The sequence below is a fragment of the Dama dama genome, chromosome 11, assembly GCF_033118175.1.
Source record: "Dama dama isolate Ldn47 chromosome 11, ASM3311817v1, whole genome shotgun sequence".
NCBI classification, from domain to species: Eukaryota; Metazoa; Chordata; class Mammalia; order Artiodactyla; family Cervidae; genus Dama; species Dama dama.
The window spans coordinates 83,877,656-83,901,662 of record NC_083691.1 but is presented as its reverse complement, the minus strand read 5'-3'; the positions used below and the strand labels follow the sequence as shown (position 1 = coordinate 83,901,662).

Below are 24,007 nucleotides of genomic sequence, written 5' to 3'. Positions count from 1 at the left end.
TGCTGGTCCCTAACCCATCACATCCATCTTCCCCTTTTCCCATCTTAACCCCCTACTTGACTCATTTCCACGTGGCCTTCCTTGATGGTTCTTCTCTGGCGCTTTTTTGAGAAGCCTTCACTGACACTGCTCTCCTCTCACACCACAGCCGAGTTTACTCAGGTGTTACTTTCCCTCCCACAGCACCCCTCACTGTACTGTAACTGCTGATTTTCTTAACGGACTCTTTCACAAGGTGCATCCCTAAGGCCATTATCCTCAAGACCTCCTCTGAAAATATCTGCCCTAGATCCAAACCACAAGCATGAGCTTGGAGTTGGGTTAAGTCCTTAACTTAGGAGTCAATAAAGTGAAAGTGAAAGTTGCTCAGACTGCAGCCTGCCAGGCTCCTCTGTCCATGGAGTTCTCCAGGCAAGAATATTGGGAGTGGGTAGCCAGCCATTCCCTTCTTCAGGGGATCTTCCTGACCCAGGGATTGAACCCAGGTCTCCCACATTGCAGGCAGATTCTTTACTGTATGAGCCATGAGGGAAGCCCAAGAATACTGGAGTGGGTAGTCTATCCCTTCTCCAGTGGATCTTCCCAACCCAGGAATTGAACCAGGGTCTCCTGCATTCCCTAGTGGCTCAGTTGGTAAAGAATCTGCCTGCAATGTAGGAAACCCAAGTTCGATCCCTGGGTTGGGATGATCCCTTGGAGAAGGAAATGGCAAACCACTCCAGTACTCTTGCCTGGAGAATTCCACAGACAGAGGAGCAGGACAGGCTGCAGTCCATTGAAATGCAAAAAGTCGGACATGATTTTGCAACTAACTTTCACTTTTTCACTCCTGCCTTGCAGGTGGATTCTTTACCAGCTGAGCTCCCAGGGAAGTGACCTCTGTCTCAGGTACTCAACTCTGCCACTTTGGCATGAAAGCAGCTACTAAATGAGGGAGCATGTCTGCATTCTAATAAAATTTTATTTACAAAATAGGCGGCAAGCTGGATTTGACCTGGGGGCTATAGTTTGTCTGTTCCTGCATCAATCTCATCACCTAGAAAATCTTTTCTTTCCATCCCAGCCAAGAATATATATCATTTCCTTCAAAAGTACCAGAGACCCCTGTGCAAATTGCTGACATCAAACCAATTCTCTGTAGTTTGCTACAAGTGCCAGGGACAATGGAGCATATGTTGAAATAGAACTCCTTCCTCAGACCTACTTAGAGCTTTTACTGTCAACAGCAAGACCCAGGCTCCATCTACCTGGGAATCTTTAAGATCAGCAGCCCTTCATTAAGACAAAGTGTAAGTATTAGTCACTCAGTCATGTCTGACTCTTTTGCGACCCTATGGACTGTAGCCCACCAGCTTCCTCTGTCCATAGAATTCTCCAGGCAACAACACTGGAGTGGGTTGCCCTTCCCTTATTGAGATAAATTACTCTGAAAAAAAACAAGTTTCAAGGGTTAATTTCGAAGTGAGTACTTACAATTTTGTTGGTAAGTAGGCTGCTGTATCGTCTTTACTTCTGATGATGTCATTACATTTATCAAGTGTTTGAAAAACAGTGAAAGTATCCCCAATGCTATAAAGGGCTGCAAGGTTTTTAGCTAACAATTTTCGCGTAGGTGGTCCAGGTGAACTACTTATTAATCCAGTTAATTGTTCAACAAGTTTTTTCTGTTTTTCCTTTACATCAGTCTGTTAAGAAAAAAAAAAAAAGAACATCAGTTTTCTTCTTATACATAATTTTATCTTTTAGTCAACAAAAGGTTGTTCTGTTTAAATTTAAAGGAGATTAAATATTCTCCTTCATTCTTCTCCAATTCCACAAAGTTAGCTATCAGTAAAAGTGACTACTCTATATCCAAAAAGTTTCCACACTGGCTTATTAAAAAAACAATCAAAGGATGTAAAATATTAAGTGTATGGACAATTAATGTCTTAGAACTCAGCTGGGGTCCCCTGTAAAAGCAAAGTCAGTATCTCACAAAGCTATATAGCTGAGTAAAGGAAACCAAAAGAAACTCTGAAGAGCCCTAGGAAACAAAAAATATTCAGATTTACTCATAATCAATGCTGAGAATTCATTCACTCATTAAAGGAATATTTATTGTGCACGTACATGCACAATGCCTATTCTAGGCACTGGCGAGCAAGAGTGACCACAATAGACAAAGCCTCTGCAGTCAAGAAGTTTACATTCTAGTGGGGAGAAAGAGTGTTTACAAATAAACGTGATCAGTGTAACTTCTTACTGTTTTATAGAGACTAGTAAGAAAAAGGCAACCTGAAGAGAAATCAAGGTGTGAGTTATGCAGATATCTGGGAGAAGAACATTCCTGGCAGGAAACAAATGCAAAGGCCTTGCTCAGCATGCTTGAGGACAGAGAAGTCAGTGTGGCTGGAGCAGAATAAGACAGAGGAAGCAGCAGGGGATGAAGTCAGAACAGTAGACGGGACCAGGTCATGCAGTGCCTCAGACACCACTGTAAGAACTCTGTATTTTATTCTGAGAGTTTGAAGCAGAGGAGGGACATGATTAAATGTTCTAACAGGCTCATTCTGACTACTGAGCTGAGGATACTCTACATATGTACATGGTTAGAGGCATGGTGAGCACTTAAGAAGTTGTGGCAAAAATTCAATAAGAAATGAGGGCGGTAACAATGGAAATAATGAGAAATAATTAAATTCTGGACATATACAGGGGATAGAACCAATATGAATTGCTGAGAAACATGATGTGAAGTTTGAGAAAAAAAGGGAAGTGAAGAATGACTCTAAGGTTTATGATTTGAGCAACCAGAAGGATGAAATGGTCATCATTTCCGGATAGAAAGTACAGGGGAAAGGGCAGGTTTGGGAGGGTTAAATCAATAATTTGGTTTTAACTTTGAGATGCCATTTAGATATCCAAGAGGTGGAGGTGGAGCAGGTACTTAAGATATCTGGGAATCATTACTATGTAGATGGTAGTGAAAGTCATGGCATTAGATAGTGTCATTGAAGGAATAAGATGTATTTAAAAAACAAACAAACAAACAAAACTGTGCCCAGGACTGAGAAACAGCCAGCAAAAGAGAAGGAGTAACTAGTGAAGTTGGACAAGAACTAAAAGCAAACAGTTTCTTAGGAACCACAAATAGGAAAAGCTTCACACCAATGGTGCATCAACAGTATTGCTAACAATTTATTTTTTAATGTGAGTGAAGGGAGCACAGAGGTTCATATTATCATGCTTCACAATTTGGATAACTTTTTACATACTCCTTTTATTTTTCAATTTCACAACAAAATAAAAAATGTTTCAAGTATTTCAAGACAGAGGATCAGCTAGGTGAAAAGTTGCTGATGGGTCCATTAAGACAGAATACGGACCATTGGTTTGGGCAAAAGAAGATCTGTTTCAGTGAAATGGAGGCAACCATACTCAGATGGAGTGAGTTTAAGAGAAAATAGGAACTTTTAGTTAAAGACTGTAATGAATCCATGCATTAATTCTGTCTCTACAGAAACTATACTCCAGGGTAATCAAAGAAATAAATAAGTAATGAAAAAGTACAAGTACACAAGGGCAAAGAAAACAAAGAATGAATTCAAAATATAGAAGCCAGCGATACTCAATAGGGAAAGCTAGAAGATACCCAACTTCCAATACAGAACCCCCTAAGAGCTCATGTATGTTGTGGCTTTTGTTTTGAGGCATCAAGGTTCTCAAGGAGGAGAGAATAAAGCTGTACCTAGAAGTGAAGGGAATGATTGAGAGTCTATTTAAGAAGCTGTTAAGACTCTCATATCTCTCTCCTTCATTCTGGACTTCGCAAGCTCAGGCACAATTGTGGGCTGGGAAAACTACGCTGACTACAGGGGAACTAAGTAAAAGTTAACATACTGAATGCTGAAGTCCCCAGCTTTCTCCACCAAATCCTAGAATCTAGGCAGCGAGTCATATACCTCAGGACACTTTAAAGTAAAAAAGGCTCTTGTGGGGAATGACTAGCCCAGAGAAACCTATAAAGAGTTCCTCAAAGAACTGGACCAGTATGACAAAACACAGTTAACAAACGTCACTCTGCCCAGCAAACTTTTATTACTCCCTCTTAAATTTTATTTTTAAAATCTAATTATTTTTTAATTGAAGGATAATTGCTTTACAGAATTTTGTTGTTTTCTGTCAAACTTCAACATGAAGTTATAGGTATAGGTATAGGTATAGGTATACACACATCCCCTTCCCTCTTAAATCAGCTATAGGTATACACACATCCCCTTCCCTCTTAAATTTGAGCAGACAGTAAAAGATTATCAGATGTTTGAGTTCCTAATTTTAAACACAGCATCTAATTTTAAAAACGGAGAGTAAAACACAAATATTGAAAAGTAATTTGGATGAAAAGACTGTGAAGGAAAGGAAAAAAAAAAAAAAGGCTAACTCTTCAGAGAGACAGAGAAGGCAATGGCAACCCACTCCAGTACTCTTGCCTGGAAAATACCATGGACGGAGGAGCCTTGTAGGTTGCAGTCCATGGGGTCGCTAGGAGTCGGACACGACTGAAGCGACTTAGCAGCAGCAGCAGCAGCTTCAGAGAGACAAGTGAAGATACTGAAACTGCTACACAGCACTAAGGGACCGCTTGATGTGGGAGATAATGAATTTAAGGTGATAGCAGTCACATGATCTTCTTTTTCTCCACTCAAATTTAAATGTCCAGGAAGAAATATAAAGCCTCTATCCAAGCAATAAGCTGGATTTAAATGAGGTTTCAGTTTTGCCACAGGATAGAAAAAGGACAGACAAGAAATTTTTACTACAGTGTAATATTCTCAAGTGACCCACAACCTCCAAAACATAATGTGCTTTCTTACAAATCATTTACACATAATATTCTTTACATATGCTAACTCAACTAGATAAAAAGCAATACCATACCTTGTTGGCAGCAACCAAGACTTTATCAAGAAATCGCAACCATTCAAAGATAAAAACTGGTCTCTTTGCTTCAGTGATTTGAGCCAAAGCTTCTTCATTGAGCAATAAACTGTGGGCTAACTCCATGACTGAAGTTTTAAATTCACACCTTAAATAAACAATTTTAAAATTCTTGTAAAGACTTGTTCATGTTAAAAGTCAAGCTTCAAAAAAAAAAAAAAAAAAAAGGTCAAGCTTCATGAATATAATCACTAAGAAAAGAAATACAAGGCTTTACTTCTCATCTCACTTGGAGGACACGTACATAACTTCGAGGCAAAACCTGAGAAACTGATTTTAAAGGATAAGGGTGCAAACAAAAACAAATGAAAGTCATGCTTGTTGAGGAAGAATGGATAATGGGGTCAAAGGAAAATTAAAATAAACAGTGCAAAAAAGGCATGGTTCCAGAAGAAAAACACATGTCCTTTACCCATTTCATAAACAGAAAACCGAAACACCAATATCAGACATCAGCCGAGCATGACAACCCACCCTCCTATTTTCTCTCCTTTGCTGGATGCACAGCACCCTCCCCCTGCACCTGCCCCAGGAGGACTTCAAGGCGTCCCAGCAGAAGGATGCCACCCTGGAAGTCTCTGAGAGTCTTCCTTAGGGGGATGAGGTGACGGCGGGAGGCCAGATCCCCGCGGCCGAAGCTTCAGCTACAACCCCGGGGGTGGGGGGGGGGGGGGGGGAGCGCAGGAACGCAGCTGGCAGAGGCCGCGCGCGCAGCTGGTCCGGGTGAACCCGGCTACTATGAGAACCGAACCGCTGCGCCGGGCCTGGGGGGAATGCAGGAGGCGCCGCAGGCCTGGGCGCCGATCACCCGGGCTGTCAACCCCAGGAGTCGGCGGCTGAAAAGTGAAAGTGTTCATTACAAACTGGAATTCCTTCCCCAGCCCTCTGACAACGTGGTGGGGGCGCTTTGGGGAAGGGGATGTGTCAACGCGCAGGCTCCCGCTGCAGACTCGGCGGCCTCACCTCCTGTTTCTGGCAGGGGCGCCTCAGCAGAGCTCCAGGGCCTGAAGCAGCCGCCAGGGGACCCGGATGCCCCGCCTCCCACACTCCAGCCGGCAGGAAGCGCAGGGAGAGCGCGTGCGCGGAAGGCTGATCCTGCGCAAGCGCACTTAACCGCGTCCGCCAAGCCCCGCCTGCCGCAGCTTTCCAATTGATCCTGTTTTCGGAAACTCAGGAGCGAGCCGAGGCAAGCGATCTGTAGAGCTGGCCCGGGGCGAGTAGAGCTTCCAGGTAAGGGGCTGTGGGCGCCTGTCGAATGGTAAAGGGTGGTGATCTGTACGCTGGCTGTAACTAACCATCACACCGTCTCTTATGTTCCCACCCGTGAGTGGTCAAGTCTGTGGGATGAGCGCCAGGAGGGAAGGGATCGGCGGTCCCTGAAGGGAGTGTTTGGGACTGAGGCGTTTCTTGTCATCTTTCTGCTGTGCTCCGTAGTCCATCTCTCCACTGGGATGTGTAATGAGACTCTCAGTACATGCGAAGCATCGCTTTTTTAAAAAAGTATGTTTGAATTACAATGTTGTGTATTGTAATGTCCACAACTGTTGTACAGCAAAATGGCTCATTTATACATACGTATATATATTTCCATATTCTTTTCCGTTATGGCTTATCACAAAATACCGACTATAATTCCCTGTGCTATACAGTAAGGTGTTGTTGTTTATACATTCTCGTTGAATCTACTACTCCCAAACTACCAATCCATCCGTCTTCCTACCTCCTCCCTTTGGCAACCACCAGTCTATTCTCCGTGTCCCTGATTCTGTCCCTTATTTCATAAATAGGTTCATTTGTGTCATATTTTAAGTTCCACATATATCATATGGTATTTGTCTTTCTCTTTCTGACTTGCTTCACTTAGTATGATTATTTCTAGTGGCATCCATGTTGCTGCAAATGGCATTGTTTTGTTCTTTATCCATTTCTTTATCCATTCATCTGTCAGCCGACATTTAGGTTATTTCCATGTCTTGGCTATTGTGAAGAGCTTCTGTGAACACGGGTGACGTATCACTCTTGTTGACACCTCCCACCTGTTCTCTGCCAGAAAACAAACAAAAACAAAACCTGATACTGCAATCTGACCATTTGCAAGAACTGGTAACTCCATTGTTTATTCAAACCAAAAGCCCAACGGTCACCTTTGGCATCAATCTTTCACATGCCACCTCCAATCCCATTATCCCTATCTTCAGAATATACCCAGAATCCGATGATTTCTCATCACTTCCATTGCGGTCTAGCCACTGTCATTTTGCCTGGATTATCACCTTGTGGAGTTTATCCTTATGCTTCATGGGAATAGATGATGCTGGGAAATATGTTGTACCCATAAAAAGGGGGCTTAAATGACCTGTAACACCTATTCTTGTCTGCATGGCCCTTTAGAGCTAAATAGGTCCCTGAAAAATAATCTAATCCTATTTGCAGTAGAAACAGCTCTGAGACATAGGGTTGTGTGTGTGTGTGTGTGTGTGTGTGTGTGTGTGTGTGTGTGTGGTATTGAGCAAATCACTTACCTAAACTGAGTCTTAATTAAAGCAGGACTAAGTGTACCTGGCAGGCTACAGTTCATGGGGTCACAGAGAGTGGGACATGACTGAGTGACTAAGCATAGCACAATTGTACCTATCTTACAGAGCTGTTAACGGTAATTAATATTTCTTTTTATTTTTATTTATTTATTTATAGGGCTTCACTACTTAGTTGTAGCATGGAGGATCTAGTTCCCTGATAAGGATTTAACCCATAGCCCTGTGTTCGGAGCACAGAGTCTTGGCCACTAGACCACCAGGGATGCCGTTAATGGTAATTAAATAGGATAAGAATGTTTGATATACTAGGTAGGTGTTTTATTGACTACGCCAAAGCCTTTGACTGTGTGGGTCACAACAAACTGTGGAAAATTCTGAAAGAGATGGGACTACCAGACCATCTGACCTGCCTCCTGAGAAATGTATATAAAGGTCAAGAAGCAACAGTTAGAACTGAACATGGAACAACAGACTGGTTCCAAATAGGAAAAGGAGTATGTCAAGGCTGTGTATTGTCACCCTGCTTATATAACTTATAAGTAGAGTACATCATGCAAAATGTTGGGCTGGATGAATTACAAGTTGGAATCAAGATTGCCAGGAGAAACATTAATAACCTCAGATACGCAGATTGGCCACATGATGTGAAGAGCTGACTCGTTTGAAAAGACCCTGATGCTGGGAAAGATTGAAGGCAATTGTGAAACAGATTGCCAGTCCAGGTTTGATGCATGAGACAAGTGCTCGGGGCTGGTGCATTGGGAAGACCCAGAGGGATACAATGGAGGGGGAGGTGGGAGGGGGGTTCAGAATGGGGAACACATGTAAATCCATGGCTGATTCATATCAATGTATGGCAAAAACCACTACAATATTGTAAAGTGATTAGCCTCCAACTAATATAAATAAATGGAAAAAAAAAGAGAGATCTATGTCAACCCTTCATAATGCAGTTTACTATGCTAAACAAGATTTCCATTATTCTAATGACCGTGTTCAAGTCTGGCAAATAAAACAATGAAGAAAAAAAAATTGAAGGCGGGAGGAGAAGGGGACAACAGATGATGAGTTGGTTGGATGGCATCACTGACTCAGTGGGCATGAATTTGAGTAAACTCCAGGAGTTGGTGATGGACAGGGAGGTCTGGCATGCTGCAGTCCATGGGGTCGCAAAGAGTCAGACTCGACTGAGCGACTGAACTGAACACAGATGACACCACCCTTATGGCAGAAAGTGAAGAAGAACTAAAAGAGCCTCTTGATGAAAGTGAAAGAGGAGAGTGAAAAAGTTGGCTTAAAACTCAACATTCAGAAAACTAAGATCATGGCATCTGGTCCCATCACTTCATGGCAAATAGATGGGGAAACAATGGAAACAGAGACTATTTTTTTGGGCTCCAAAATCACTGCACATGGTGACTGCAACCATGAAATTAAAAGACGCTTGCTTCTTGGAAGAAAAGCTATGATCAACCTAGACAGTATATTGAAAAGCAGAGACATTACTTAATCAACAAAGGTCCATGTAGTCAAAACTATGGTTTTTCCAGTAGTCATTGAGAGTTGGACTATAAAGAAAGCTGAGTGCTGAAGAATTGATGTTTTTGAACTGTGGTGTTGGAGAAGACTCTTGAGAGTCCGTTGGATTGCAAGGAGATCCACCCAGTCCATCCTAAAGGAAATCAGTCCTGAATATTCATTGGAAGGCCTGATGCTAAAGTTGAAACTCCAATACTCTGGCCTCCTGATGCAAAGAACCAACTCATTGGAAAAGACCCTGATACTGGGAAAGATTGAAGGCGAGAGGAGAAGGGGACGACAGAGGATGAGATGGTTGGATGGCATCACTGACGTGATGGACATGAGTTTGAGTAGGCTGTGGGAGTTGGTGATGGACAGGGAAACCTAGCATGCTGTAGTCCATGGGGTCGCAAGGAGTCTGACATGACTGAGTGACTGAACTGAGCTGAAATCATTATGTGTAAAAATACTATTATTATCAATGAAGAATCTGAGCTTTAGAGACACTGGGTGAATTACTGCAAATGCTGTACATAATATATAAAGACAACCATCCACAGCTTAGCTTCACATATTTCCAGTTCAGAAATCCCAACAAAGAGAACTTCTTTCCCACCACAATCCATGTGTAAGTATCATTCAGGAAAGAGAGTGAAAAAGCTGATGTAGACCTATATTCAAAAAACTAAGATCATGACATCCAGTCCCATAACTTCATGGCAGATAGATGGGGAAACAATGGAAACAGTGACAGATTTCATTTTCTTGGGCTCCAAAATCACTGTGGATGGTGACTGCAGCCTGAAATTAAAAGATGCTTGCTCCTTAGAAGAAGAGCTATGACAAATCTAGACAGTGTATTAAAAAGCAGAGACATAGTTTTCTGACTAAGGTCCGTGTAGTCAAAGCTATGGTTTTTCCAGTCGTCATGTACAAATGTGAGAGTTGGACCATGAAGAAGGCTGAGCGCCGAAGAATTGATGCTTTCAAACTGTTATGCTGAAGAAGACCCTTGAGGATCCCTTGGACTGCAAGGAGATCAAACCAGTCAATCCTAAAGGAAATCAACCTTAAGTATTCATTAGAAGGAATGATGCTGAAGCTGAAGCTCCAGTACTGTGGCCACCTGATGCACAGAGCCGACTCATTGAAAAAGACCCTGATTCTGGGAAAGATTAAGGACAGGAGAAGAAGAGGGAGACAGAGGATGAGACGGTTAGATGGCATCACCGACTCAATGGACATGAGTTTGAGCAAACTCTGGGAGATGGTGATGGACAGGGAAGCCTGGTGTGCTGCAGTCCATGGGGGTCTCAAAGAGTTGGACATGACTGAGCGACTGAATATCCACAACAGGGAAAGAGATGTTTATTTGCCCTGTTTAGGTCATCCCCTCCCCTCTTACTAGGACATAGGGTACTATAACTGGCCACCTTATGCCCCAGGGTGTACTAATTGCCACCCTCCAGTAGAACCACAAGGAAGGCAGAGGGCTAAGTTCCAAAAGGAGGGATGATGAACAGGCCGACACAGTATATGTGCACTGCAGCAAGTGACTCCCTTTTGCATCCAGCAACTGCACCAGAAGCATTGACAGCACCTGGGAGCCTGTTAGAAATTCAGAGCCTTGGACTCGAGCTCAGAGTCAAATTCTGCATTTTGAGAAACATGCTGCATGCTAAAAGTCGCTTCAGTCGTGTCCAACTCTTTGTGACCCCATGGACTGACTGTAGCCTACCAGGCTCTTCTCTCCATGGGGATTCTCCAGGCAAGAATACTGGGTTGAGTTGCCATGCCCTTCTCCAGGGGATCTTTCCGACCCAGGGATTGAACCCACATCTCCCTGCGGCTCCTGCTTCGTAGGCAGACTCTTTACTGCTGAGCTTCCAGGGAAGCCACAAGAAAATCCCGGGGCAATTCATATACACAGGAAAGTTTGAAGTACACTTTTCTGGATAGTTATTTTATCCCTTTAAGAGCTAATTATTACATGATTTTAACTATTTTGGCTAAAACTGTCCTCAGAAGTGTTTCCATATAAGTGAAGTGTTAACTATATCTAGTTACCAATGAACAGCTTGAACATGAAGTGCTGTGGAGAGAGGCCTGGAGTAGTCAAGACAGCCATTTGTAAAAATGGGTAGCGTAGGCCTAGGAGAATGAACTGTCTGCAGTGTGTTCAGAGGACAGTGAGACCATGTGGAATGAGTAATGAATCCTGAAAAAGAGCCAGAGGTCAGATTATGGGGGATCTCTCCTGCTACCGTGTGAAAGTGATGGTTCCTCCACTGCCCCCAGGGGAAAGTTTGCTGAAGGATTTGAAACCAGCAGGTAACATGGCCTGACTTTGGAGAGGTCATAGAGGACCTCTGTGGATTGGAAGAGGAGAGGCCAAAGGCAACAAGACCAATTAGGAAGCAGCTGTGACAGTTAAGGTGAGAAAGAAATGCCTAAACTAAAGTAGCGGTCACAGCTATAAGAAAAAAATGCCTAAGAGGGATAATGTGGAAGAAGAGTGGACGGAGGTTTATGAGAGGTCAGGAAGGGGGAGATAGTGGCGACATTAATTTGGAAATATAGAGATAAAGGCAATCGGGGTTGGGGGAGAGAATGAGTTGTTTGGATTGTTGAGTTTGAGGGCTCAACCCAGAAAGATGTCAAGAGAGCACTTGAATATGGAGTAGGGTTCTAGAGAAAGGTCACAGCTGAGGATGCATGCAAGTTTATTTCCATTTTGGTAAACTGAAAATTAGTTCTGTTACCATACGTAAAGGATTTCCCAGGTAGTGCTAGTGGTAAAGAAGCCACCTGCCAATGCAGGGAATGTAAGAGACACAGGTTCTGTCCCTAGGTCGGGAAGATCCCCTGGAGGAGGGCGTGGCAACCCACTCCAGTATTCTTGCCTGGAGAATCCCGTGGACAGAGGAGCCTGGTGGGGTACAGTCCATAGGTTCACAAAGAGTCTGACACACCTGAAGTGACTTAGCATTCACGCACGCACACCATATGTGAAATAGATAGCTAGCAGGAAGCTGATATATAACACGGGGAGCTCAACACAGTGCTGTCTGACAACCTGGAGGGATAGAGTGAGGGTAGGATGGGGCTGGGCTGGGAGGGAGGTTCAAGAAGGAGGGGACATATGTATATTTGTGGCTGATTCATGTCGTTGTATGGCAGAAACCAACACAACATTGTAAGGCAGTTATCCTTCAATTAAAAACAAATTTTTTAAAAATTGATGGTAGAAGAAGGGACAGTAATGTTTTCAAGATTGCACACATCTAGTAAGTGGTCATGCTGGGGTTTGAAATAAAACCTTGAATCTGCATCTTAAAAAAAAATTGTGACTTCATCCTGTTTGCTTTGTAGATACTTTTGCCATATGAAGTTGAACATGGCAGAAGAGGAGGACTATATGTCTGATTCCTTCATTAATGTCCAGTAAGTAAATGTGCACACCCCATATAATGATACGTGTAAGACATTAAGGAATTGGAGATTTTTAAGCAATGCCATTGATTTTAAAGGTGAGGTTGGAAATTTCATCTTACTGCTTTATGAGAACATTTCCTACATGTCTATGATACAAAGATGCTTCTAATGCTAACCATTTTACTTTGGCACTCAATTCTTTTTCTTCCACACTACCAAGGACATTTTACTCTTTTCCTTTATTTCATCTTTTCACATCTTGTACCTCCTTTTGAGAGTTTCCTTTTATTATTGCCAATCTCCTAAAAAAATCAGTCTTACTATTTCTTATTTTTTCAACTCTGCATTTTGTTTCTTACCTTCTAATACCAGCCTTCATCATTTTTACCAAAACAGCCATTGTCACAGGACATTGGTTATGTTCTAATAGTGGTGATAAGAGTTACTCCTAAAGGTAGCACTGAAATATTAAGTAGTGTCAAGTGAGTAAGTGGCAAAGTTATGAGAAACTTCCATGTACTAGTCTAAAATAACCTTTTCCCTCATTCTTCAGAGACGATATCAGACCAGGCTTGCCAATGCTGAGGCAAATCCGGGAAGCCCGTCGAAAAGAAGAAAAGCGACAGGAAGCAAATCTGAAAAACAGACAGAAAAGTATAAAAGAAGAAGAACAAGAGAGACGTGACATGGGGTTGAAGAATGCACTCGGCTGTGAAAACAAAGGGTTTGCTCTGCTTCAGAAGATGGGGTATAAAAGTGGTCAGGCCCTCGGCAAGAGCGGTGAGTCAGAGCCAGAAATGAACAGCTGTTCTTAACCACCAAATGGTAACTTATTGATGGGGACCAGTGATGACTCTTTCCTCTCTGTCCATCTACACAGAGATTGAAACAACTTAAGCTTCCTGGTCTCTTGTGGGCTGGCAAGCTTGTGGAGAACTTCCATCTTCCCACAGCCACTTCAGACATATGCCACCCAGAGCTGCTTAGCCTTGAAGGAGTGGGATGGATGAGGCTTGCCATGGAGGCAGCAGCTAAGAATGATGACAAGAGAAGGGTTAAGAAGTGCAGTGGCCAGGACATTCTCTGGTGGTTCAGTGGCTAACACTCTGCTCCCGATGCATGGGGCCCAGCTTCGATCCCCAGTCAGGGAACTAGACCCCTGCAAGCTGCAACTAGGACCTAGCACAGCCAAATAAATAAATGTTTCTTTAAAAAAAGAAGGGGGGGCTTCCCTAGCGGTCCAGTAGTTGGGACTTCACCTTTCAATGCAGAGGGGGCAGGTTCGATCCCTGTTTAGACAGCTGAGATCCCACATGCCGAGTGGCAAAAAAACAAGAACAAAGACTTTAAAAAATGACCCACATGAAAAATATCTTGAAGAAAGCAGAGTTCAGTGGCCCAAAGGACAGGGGTGCAACACTAGAGATGATGGCCGGACTCCGACCTGCTTGCTCTGTACCTGTGGCAGCTGCCGAGTGACCCCTCAGCTGGAGGAGCTCAGTTCTCACCTCTGTTTTAGGAATGACATTGCTTATTAAGACATAGAGGTCATACACGTGGTATCTTCTATAAGCTGTTTTTCTCTTCTCTCCTTTATTGTCCTTGCTTTGACTTTCCTAGCAAGGCTTTGCTCTCTCTTAAGCTGCCACCCTCTTGTATATGTATCAGTGAAAACTCCTACGTTTAGGTGGCATTGGAGGCTGTCCATCAGCTTCATTGAGGACTTAGTATTTGAAGGCCAAGGGAAGTAGTTGATTATAGTGTACTGATGTTCAGTTTCGATTTTGAGTATCACTGAAACTGGAAGGGATATGCACAGAACATTGTAAAGGTGCATAGTGCATCCACCAACAGTTTGAGGAAGAATTTCTAAAGTAATTTGTGCCTGTTCTCTTTTTTTTTTAGGAGATGGTATTGTTGAACCAATTCCTCTCAATGTCAAAACAGGTGTGTAATTACTGTTGTGGGTGTTTGCTGTTAGTAACAACTTACACATAGCACATATGCTTGTTTAATAAATAGTTTTTTATGGTGGTACTGTTACAGTTCTTATCATGTAGAATGTTTCTTAAACTCCTAGACCTTTTAAACTAAAAATAAAATTAAGTTTTAATGAGTATAAAATAAAATTTAAATCATGAAAGTAATGGGAAAATTGTTGTAACCATCAAAAATACAAAGCTGTTTTTATCTGTTGAATGTCCTAAAAGTATCCTGATTTATCCACTAAATGTTTTTCTTAATAATTGAACAAATTAAAGGGAAAAGTATATATTTTTTATTTGTTCATCATATTTATGTAAAAGCATGACTGTTGATACTTTTTTCCCAATTTGAAAAAAATGTGGATAGTATTGACATCTTTTTAGATCAGACTGATAATCTTTGTGAAAATCAAATTGTGAATTTGGGTTAAAAAAAAAAACTCCAGTGTTTTCTCCTGTCCTTCTTATCAAATGATTTTGAGTGATTGTACTGAAGTTAGAATTGCATTCAATTTGTAAGTATTTAGGTAATTCCCTGGCAGTCCAGTGGTTAGGACTCCATGTTTTCACTGCCAGGGACCTGGGTTAAATTCCTGGTTGGGAAACTGAGATCCTGCCAGCTGCATGGCATGGCCAGAAAAAAAAATTTAAGTTGTCACATTTCGACATACAAAGTTAGTAGGTTTCTCATCAGTGTTTCCTGTTTGAGCAGGGAAAAGTGGCATTGGTCATGAGACATTGTTAAAACGGAAAGCAGAGGAAAAATTGGAAAGCTACAGAAGAAAGATTCACATGAAAAGCCAAGCTGAAGAAAGAGCAGCAGAACAGTTTCGGTAATTGAGCTGTTCTTAGTCTCCTCGTTCCTTTATTGGGGTATGTTTCCTGGTATTTGGGCATTTAACATGGATAATGAGAGCACAGACCTCTGGTGTACTATTTTTTTCTTTGAATTAGGATTCGACTTAAAAATAAGCAAGACGAAATGAAGCTAGAAGGAGATCTTAGAAGAAGTCAGAGAGCTTGTCAACAATTGGATGCTCAGAAGGTAATCCTTTTACCTGCTTTCAGTTTGGTAAAGTGTTTTGGCACCCAGTATGATTCACCGTGTATTTTTTTTTTTTGGCCTCGCCACATAGCGTGTGTGACCAGGGATCAAACTTGTGCCCTCTGCACTGGAAGTGTGCCTTCTGCATTGGAAGTATTGGAGTCTTAACCACTGAACCGCCAGGAATGTCCCATATTTTTATTTTTAAAGAGAGAGAGAGAACTCCAAGCTTAGTGTATCTGCCCATTAAAACTTTCAGATGCACTGTTGATCTGTGATAACTGGTGTGCACAATAATGACTTGTTCACTGCAGGAACATAGTCTGAGTGATCTTTAAGCGTTAAATACCATTTTTCACTTAACTGTTCTCCATTTATTTGAATATTGATTACTCAGAACTATTACTCAGAATTGTGGAAATTCTGTTCACCTGAATGCTTGGCTAATCAGAAGAGCCTATTTTCAGTCCATATTCAGTAATTTCCATGTCTGTAACTAGTAAAATCATGTAGAATGTTATTTCAGATTTCAGTAGTTCTCAAAATTCAATTTTTGATTTGATTTTTCTTTAATTTTTTTATTTTGATGGTTCACCTACCAGCAAAATAAAGTGACTTCATTTAAATTCTCAGAAATGTTTGTAAAATTTCCCTTATATGTAAATAGATCACTGGAAGCAATCTCTCACTTTCCAGTATTTCCATAGCATGTTATTTTGAATATATGTCATGATACTTAAGATTTCTTAGCTATATATCATTTTATACCCATTAAGCTACTTATCCCCATAGCTTCTTTTCCCTGCTAGATTGTCAGCAGTTGGGAGGCAGTATTCTAACTGGGCTTTGCATCTCCATAGTTCCATAGTACAGGGCTTCCCAGGTGGCTCAGTGGTAAAGAATCCGCCAATGCAGGAGACACAGGAGACTCGAGTTTGATGCCTGGGTCAGGAAGATCTCCTGGAGAAGGAAATGGCAACCTACTCTAGTATTCTAAGCTGGAAAATTCCATGGGCAGAAGAGCCTGGGGTCAGAGTCAGACACAATTGAGCAACTGAACTCACATGCACTGTTCCATGGTGTGGAAATTAAAGCAGTAAATATTTAGTTGAAAGAGTGAATTCATGTTGACATGAACAAACTTGTGATAATCTTTATGTTTAGCTTTGTTTAATTGGGAATAATTCTACATTTTCAGAATATTCAAGTTCCCAGGGAGGCATGGTACTGGTTGAGGCCTGAAGAGGAAACTAAAGAAGAGGCAGAGGAAGAAAAAGAGCAAGATGAAGATGAATATAAGAGTGAAGATTTAAGTGTATGGTTTGTTTGGGTTTTTTTTGGAGAATAATTGCTTTACAATATTAGGGACTACCCTGGTGGTGCAGGGGCTAAGACTCTGCACTCCCAATGCAGGGGGCCCAAGTTCAATCCCTAGTAGGGGAACTAGATCTCACATTCCCCAACTAAGTCCTGGCACAGACAAATTAAAATAATAAGTAAATACAGTATTGTATTAGCCTCTGCCAGACGCCATCATGAATCAGCCACATTAAATGTGTGTTTTAGCACCAGTTCCTTAAGCTGGGTGTCTCAGCCTTGGCACAATTAACATTTTGAACTGTGTGATTGTTTGTTGTGGGGCTGTTCTATACATTGTAAGTTATCTTGGAGCATCTGTGGCCTCCATCCACCATCCACTGCACTTCCCCCTGTGACAACCAAAAATGTCTCCAGCTTAGTTCAGTTGTTCAGTCATGTCCGACTCTTTGCGACCCCATGGACTGCAGTACACCAGGCTTCCCTGTCCATCACTAACTCTCAGAGCTTGCTTAAACTCATATCCATAGAGTTGGTGATGCCATCCAACCATCTCATCCTCTGTCGTCCCCTTCTCTTTCTGCCTTCAGTCTTTCCCAGCATCAGGGTCTTTTCCAATGAGTCAGTTCTTCACATCAGGTGGCCAGAGTATTGGAGTTTCAACTTCAGCATCAGTCCTTCCAATGAATATTCAGGACTGATTTCCTTTAGGATGAACTGGTTTGATCTTGCAGTCCAAGGGTCTCTCAAGAGTCTTCTCCAACACCACAGTTCAAAAGCACCAATTCTTTGGCACTCAGCTTTCTTTTTAGTCTGACTCTCACGTCCATACATGACTACTGGAAAAACCATAGCTTTGACTAGACAGACCTTAGTCGGCAAAGTAATCTGCTTTGTAATATGCTGCCTAGGTTGGTCATAGCTTTTCTTCCAAGGAGCAAGTGTCTTTTAATTTCAGGCTGCAGTCACCATCTGCAGTGAAAAATAAAAGTCTCCCACTGTTTCCATTGTTTCCCCATCTATTTGCCATGAAGTGATGGGACCAGATCCCATGATCTTAGATTTCTGAATGTTGAGTTTTAAGCCAGCTTTTACACTCTCCTCTTTCACTTTCATCAACAGGCTGTTTAGTTTTTCTTCACTTTCTGCCGTAAGGGTGGTGTCATCTGTGTATCTTAGGTTATTCATACTTCTCCCGGCAATCTTGATTCCAGCTTGTGCTTCATCCAGTCCGGTGTTTCTCATGATGTACTCTGCATATAAGTTACATAAACAGTGTGACTATATACAGCCTTTCCCAATACTCCTTTTCCAATTTGGAACCAGTCTGTTGTTCCATGTCCAGTTCTAACTGTTGCTTCTTAACCTGTATACAGATTTCTCAGGAGGCAGGTGAGGTGGTCTGGTATTCCCATCTCTTGAAGGATTTTCCACAGTTTGTTATGATCCACACAGTCAAAGGGTTTGGCATAGTCAATAAAGCAAAAGTAGATGTTTTTCTGGAACTCTCTTGCTTTTTCAATGCTCCAATGGATGTTGGCAATTTGATCTCTGGTTCCTCTTCCTTTTCTAAATCTGTCTTGAACATCTGGAAGTTCATGGTTCATGTACTGTTGAAGCCTGGCTTGGAGAATTTTGAGCACTACTTTGCTAGCATGTGAGATGAGTGCAATTGTGCAGTAGTTTGAACATTCTTTGGCATTGCCTTTCTTTGGGATTGGGATGAAAACTGACCTTTTCCAATCCTGTGGCCACTGCCAAGTTTTCCAAATTTGCTGGCATATTGAGTGCAGCACTTTCACAGCATTATCTTTTAGGATTTGAAATAGCTCAACTGGAATTCCATCACCTCCACTAGCTTTCTTTGTAGTGATGCTTCCTAAGGCCCACTTGACTTCACACTCCAAGATGTCTGGCTCTAGGTGAGTGATCGTACCATCGTGGTTATCTGGGTCATAAAGATCTTTTTTGTACAGTTCTTCTGTGTATTCTTGCCACCTCTTCTTAATATCTTCTGCTTCTGTTAGGTTCATACCGTTTCTGTCCTTTATTGTGCCCATCTTTGTGTGAAATGTTCCCTTGGTATCTCTGATTTTCTTGAAGAGATCTCTAGTCTTTCCCATTCTATTGTATTTCTCTATTTCTTTGCACTGATCACTGAGGAAAGCTTTATCTCCAGACATTGCTAAATTTTCACTTGAAGGAAAAAAATCACTCCTAGTTGAGAACTACTACATTATAGGTTTATTTTATTAACCCCAAATCAAAACTTCATGTAAATGGCCCTTTTAGCTTCAGTTTACCCCTTTCACCTCAGTTTGGATGATGTATTAGCTGCAAATGTAAATTATGTTGATATCTACTTTGTTTCCTATTGAACTTCTGGAAGTAATTCTGAGTACCTCCTCCCCCCAACTCACCCACATACAAGACAGAGTCAAAAAACACAATTCAAAGTAAGTAGAGAGTTTTCAAGAAAAGAATACACATTTCTATGGTTACTTGTATAAAAGAGTGTGTAGGAAACATTCACAATTTGAAAAATCTTTGTTCCACCTAACTGGGAAACCATTGATGAGAACTCTAGTGCTAGAGTGAGACAGTTCCACCCAGATTCTTTGAAACTATTAATAGAAGGGGTCTTAAAGGATGGTGATTCTAATAGAGCCAGCCACAGTCTATTGTTGAAATGTTAACAAGTGGCCTGTGTTGTGTCTGACAGATGTGAAATAGGGCAGCTAGTAAACTGGGACATGTTCTAATATATTCCACCCTTGACACCTCTCCTAACTGACTGAGCGTTATGAGAGGATTTATGGCCTTGGGGTAATTGAGCATAATCTAAGAGACCTAAAAACAAAAATGCTGTTCAATGTGAACCATTAATGTGCTTGTATCCTACCTATACCTAGGTACTGGAAAAATTACAAATACTGACTAGTTATTTAAGAGAAGAACATCTGTATTGTATTTGGTGTGGAACAGCCTATGAAGGTAAGAAGATACTTTATGCTTCTAAAAACTATTGGATACAAATGCTCTTTGATTTCAGCTTTGATTTTTTTTTTAATGAAATTCATATTTCCCATAGACAATGGAAATTTTTTATTCCATCCAAAGGGCAATGTTGGATGAATGCTTTAAAGAAATAGTGGGTAGAGAAAGAATTGAGGGTTAATTAAAGGTGCTTTTAACTTTTCAGAAACTGAAGGTGCAGAAGGGAATTTTTCAGTCTTCTATTTCAAAAGAAAGAATTTTTTAATCAGTTGAAGATGATAAATTTTTTTCATCCTTTATTTTTCCACAATTCTTCAGCTACCAGAAAGATACAGTAAATTTTTAGAACCAATTTTTTTTGTAGTTAGGTAGAATATTGTCTGTGAACCATAGAAATCAGAATGTTGAAATCCACTCCATTTTTTTTTCATTGTAAGGAAAGAAATGGTTAAAACATGTCAGATGTCTTAAAGACACAAGTGCTTTCTTTTCTAGCACTTGCCCAAGCCAGCTTTGTTAACTTGAACTTAAGGACTTTGTACTTGAGAGTGAAGAATTTGGGATTATTGTTGTATCTTTTCCTGGTTTGTTTAGCAGAGGAGGGAAGCAGACACAACTACAAAATACATGTTATGCTGAAACAATTTTCTAAAATAGTTTACTGTGCAATTTGTATTAATTGTTTCTTTTCCTCACATAAATTACAGATAAAGAAGACCTGTCTTCAAATTGTCCAGGACCAACTTCTGCAGATCATGACTAAGATTATTCTCAATAAAGTGGAAGCGTGGCAAATGTTCTTGTTTCCTAAAGACAGATAGCTGGGCAGTTAGAATTCCCAAATTTTTGATACCGGTAAAGAAAGGGGACTTCATGTGTTTTGTTCTTTTTGTACATTAGAAGTTCTTTGTACTTTAGAATATAATTCTTTACTAACTTGAACATATAATGGAAAGCCATTGCAGAGCACAAGTATTACAGACACCAGCAATTACAGTTCATGACTCTGTCATGACGTTTATGGGGTTAAAGGACACCAGCTCTCTTATTCCCCTTTTCACTTTGGAACAAATTGAGACATGAGACGTGGGAGTTTGAGATCAAAATATCAGCTTTATTACTAACGGAATGAAGAGCTACTTGACTTCTTCTCCAGTCACACTCTCTGTGAGATCTCCCTGCTTAGAGAGAACTGCAGACCTTGCCTCAGAGGGAGGAAGGATAGAGCCCGTCTTAGCTGTCGAGGTGAGAGAACCAACCCTCAAGGCGAAGAGGAGAGGCACACCTCCTCAGCTCCTTTTCCGAAAACCACTCATCAGGAGAGATACAGCTCTGCTGAGAAGGGATGAATACAGGCTCGCAGAACTTCTTCCCACAATTCTGTCTTCCAAGGAGCAAGAAGAGGTTCCCTTCCCTGCATGCAAGCATGAGGAGGAGGCGAAAAGTATCCCCCTCAGTGAGAGTAATTTCAGAGGCAAGGTTCCATTAATAGTACTTAACTCTAATGAGTTTTAGAGACAAAGTAATTATGATATTCCATAAAATCATGAGTTTTCATGGCAATGTGTGTATCCATTATGAGTGAACTATTGCAAGTTTTGGCTAAAGAAACAATAGTTGGGAGTAACTTGAAACATCAGGTGATCCAAATTCTTAATTGTTTGACAACATTCCCAGCAGGTGGTAATCCTACCTCTACCTTGATTTGTCCAGCGCAAAGAGCTCACTGCCTTAAAAGAGCTGGGTAGCACTAAGTCATTTTTAAAGTTATTTTTCTGTCTTAAGCTGAATTCTGCTTCCCTATAACTTAACCAAATACAGCTAAAGACATACCATGTGGCACATTCCTAGAGAGCTCCATGTAAGTTTGGGCATCAAAATTATGAACTGTTTTTAAAGTTCCCAAGCTCAGATACTACCCTTAGTGACTTAATTCAGCTAGTCTAGGAGAGTTTCTAGATATCTATTTATTTTAAAGTTCTGAGTTTGATTATCACCTGTAGATAAGAACTCGTTCTCTAGGTTAAACCAGAGCACAGCTGTTCTTTGGATCAAGTTGTGACCTTACCTGTACAGTTTCACAGCTCACCTTTCTGAAGCACTGAGCAAGAGATCAGCCTCTTACTATAAACAGCATACTTGAGAACATAGCCGAAGCTAACCTACACTTAGCCAAATTAAGATTATCAATAGTATGAGTTGTATTAATATGACCTAATTAACTTGTCCTCGAGTTTAACTTGGAGAGCTTTAAAAAAAATGATAGTACAAAGATTATCATACTTCCAGAAAGTCTATATAATTGATCCCTCTGGTCTGTGCACCACTACCCTTGATACCAACATGCAGTAGAGCTTGAAAACCTAGTCAACGTCTGGGCCTCAGTTCTTCATCTAGAAACTGAATTATTATTTTTATGAGTATAAATACATATGTAAAATATTGGAGCTTATATAGTTGGACAATACTGTTTGATACTTTTTTCATGTAAAAAATAATGACATTGTATTAACAGATAAAACAGGAGTACATCTTCTTCTTGCAGTTATAATCACATCCTTGCCTGTCATTTTAGCCATCATACTGACATTTGTTCTGTCAGACCCAAAGCCATGTGGATTCTTTCAGACCGAATGGAGTTAGGAACTGGCTTCTTTTTCTCCTTGTACTATGGGGCTACCTGCCCAGTGGCCTAGAGTATGTTCGTGAAAAAAATAAATAAATATGTTCATGAATATATTCATTAACATAAGAATAGGAATAACATTAACATAAGAATAGGAATAACCTTGACTGAACCCAAGAGTCCACCAGAGTTGTGGTCTGCATTTCCAGGCCAGAGGCCAGCACTCAGCCTGCCTTAGAGAGTGCGAGACATCCCTCTATTCTTACCACCAACAATGAAACCTACAGATTTTCAGTATGAGTAAAAACTTACTTTTATTCATAAATGCCTTTTACAACTTCATAACCAGACAATAATGAAAACCAAGGGGTGTAAAATACTGAAAATTCTTATATTTGCTTTAGAACATATGTGACACTTGAAACATAAGTTTTAACAGGTCAGGCTGTCATTTACTTTTAACCATATTATGTTAATACTATGTTTATTTTCAAAGTCCTATCTAGAATTTCTAAAATGTTGATTTTCCTCATTATAAACTCAAAATACCGGAGCTTCTAAAATTCAAAATAAAGTGATTTTAATATACCAAATTGGTTTACCTACCCACCTTCAAGTGTTATTTACCAACATTTAATTGTTGAAATTTTACAATGAACATTATTTCATATCAGACACATTTTGTAGGATCAGGCATATAAAATTCTTAGCACTTTTATTCCCTACTAATTCAAAAGCACTTAGAGAGTTCCTGTTTTAAGCAGGGTAATACACTTGCTTCCTTAAGGTAAATCAACTGTCCCTGCTTTCCAGTAATGTACAAGGAGGGGGACACCCACACAGGAATAACTGAGTGCCAAGGCAAACTGATAAGTACCATGTTAAAGTATGAAGCAAAAATAAAAAAGTACGAAGCACTAGGAGTACTAGGGAGAAGTTTCATTCTGTATGGGAGATGGTAGAACACTATGGTAGCAACACTGAATTTGGGCTCTGAACATCATTTTCATATACAAAGTCACTAGGAAGGAGTTACCGTAAGACCCAGTGTTTCTACTCCTAGGTATATACCCAGGAGAAATGGAAACATGTTCACATAAAATTTGCACACGAATATTCATAGCAGTATTACTCATAATAGCCAGAAAACAGAAACCCAAATGTCCATCAACTGATGAATAGGTGAATTAAATGTAATGTATCCATGTAGTTGAATATTATTTGGCAATAGAAGGGAAAGGAATTTCCACCCACACTGTATCAAAGATGACACTTGAAAACATAGTAAGTGAAAATGATCACATGTTGTATGATTGTTTTGTATGATTCCACTTAAATGAAATGTCCCAAGCAGGCAAGTCTATGGAGATTGAAAGTGGATGAATGGATGCAGAGAGTTAGGGGAAGATGAGGAAAGCCTGCTAACAAGTACAGGGTTTCTTTTTGGGGAGATGAAAGTGTTTCAAAATTGATTGTGGTGATGGCTGCACAACTTTGAATATACTAAACACCACTGAACTGAATACTTTAAATGGGATGAATTTTACAGTATGCAAAATTATGTCTG

The 24,007-nt window shown here is 40.8% G+C and overlaps 2 protein-coding genes across 5 annotated transcripts in view; one reads left to right on the top strand and one right to left on the bottom strand.

Moving 5' to 3' along the window:
* Window positions 1-6,025, bottom strand: part of HEATR5B (HEAT repeat containing 5B) — a 94,863-nt gene extending 88,838 nt beyond the window's left edge. For both annotated transcript variants that reach the window (XR_009694805.1, XM_061155586.1), the window contains exons 1-3: window positions 5,941-6,025; window positions 4,918-5,065; window positions 1,474-1,685 (exon numbers count right to left, since the gene is read on the bottom strand). Coding sequence is in view for 1 of the 2 variants with exons in the window: in XM_061155586.1 (XP_061011569.1) it covers window positions 1,474-1,685; window positions 4,918-5,043 (338 nt within the window). In the remaining variant the exon portion in view is untranslated. The remainder of the gene's footprint in view (window positions 1-1,473; window positions 1,686-4,917; window positions 5,066-5,940) is intronic.
* Window positions 6,026-6,080: 55 nt separating this feature from the next.
* GPATCH11 (G-patch domain containing 11) lies at window positions 6,081-22,549 on the top strand. Of its 3 annotated transcripts, none has more exons than XM_061155600.1 (10): window positions 6,104-6,207; window positions 7,672-7,788; window positions 12,408-12,479; window positions 13,024-13,250; window positions 14,376-14,417; window positions 15,168-15,288; window positions 15,410-15,500; window positions 16,699-16,815; window positions 19,730-19,811; window positions 20,522-22,549. In XM_061155600.1, the coding sequence occupies exons 3-10, from the start codon at window positions 12,421-12,423 to the stop codon at window positions 20,575-20,577; spliced, it is 795 nt and encodes a 264-aa protein (XP_061011583.1). In that variant the 5' UTR covers window positions 6,104-6,207; window positions 7,672-7,788; window positions 12,408-12,420; the 3' UTR covers window positions 20,578-22,549. The 3 variants fall into 3 exon arrangements, with proteins under 3 accessions (XP_061011581.1, XP_061011583.1, XP_061011582.1); XM_061155599.1 differs by having other exon boundaries at window positions 7,672-7,823; XM_061155598.1 differs by lacking the exon at window positions 7,672-7,788 and having other exon boundaries at window positions 6,081-6,207.
* The last annotated feature ends 1,458 nt before the right edge of the window (window positions 22,550-24,007 follow it).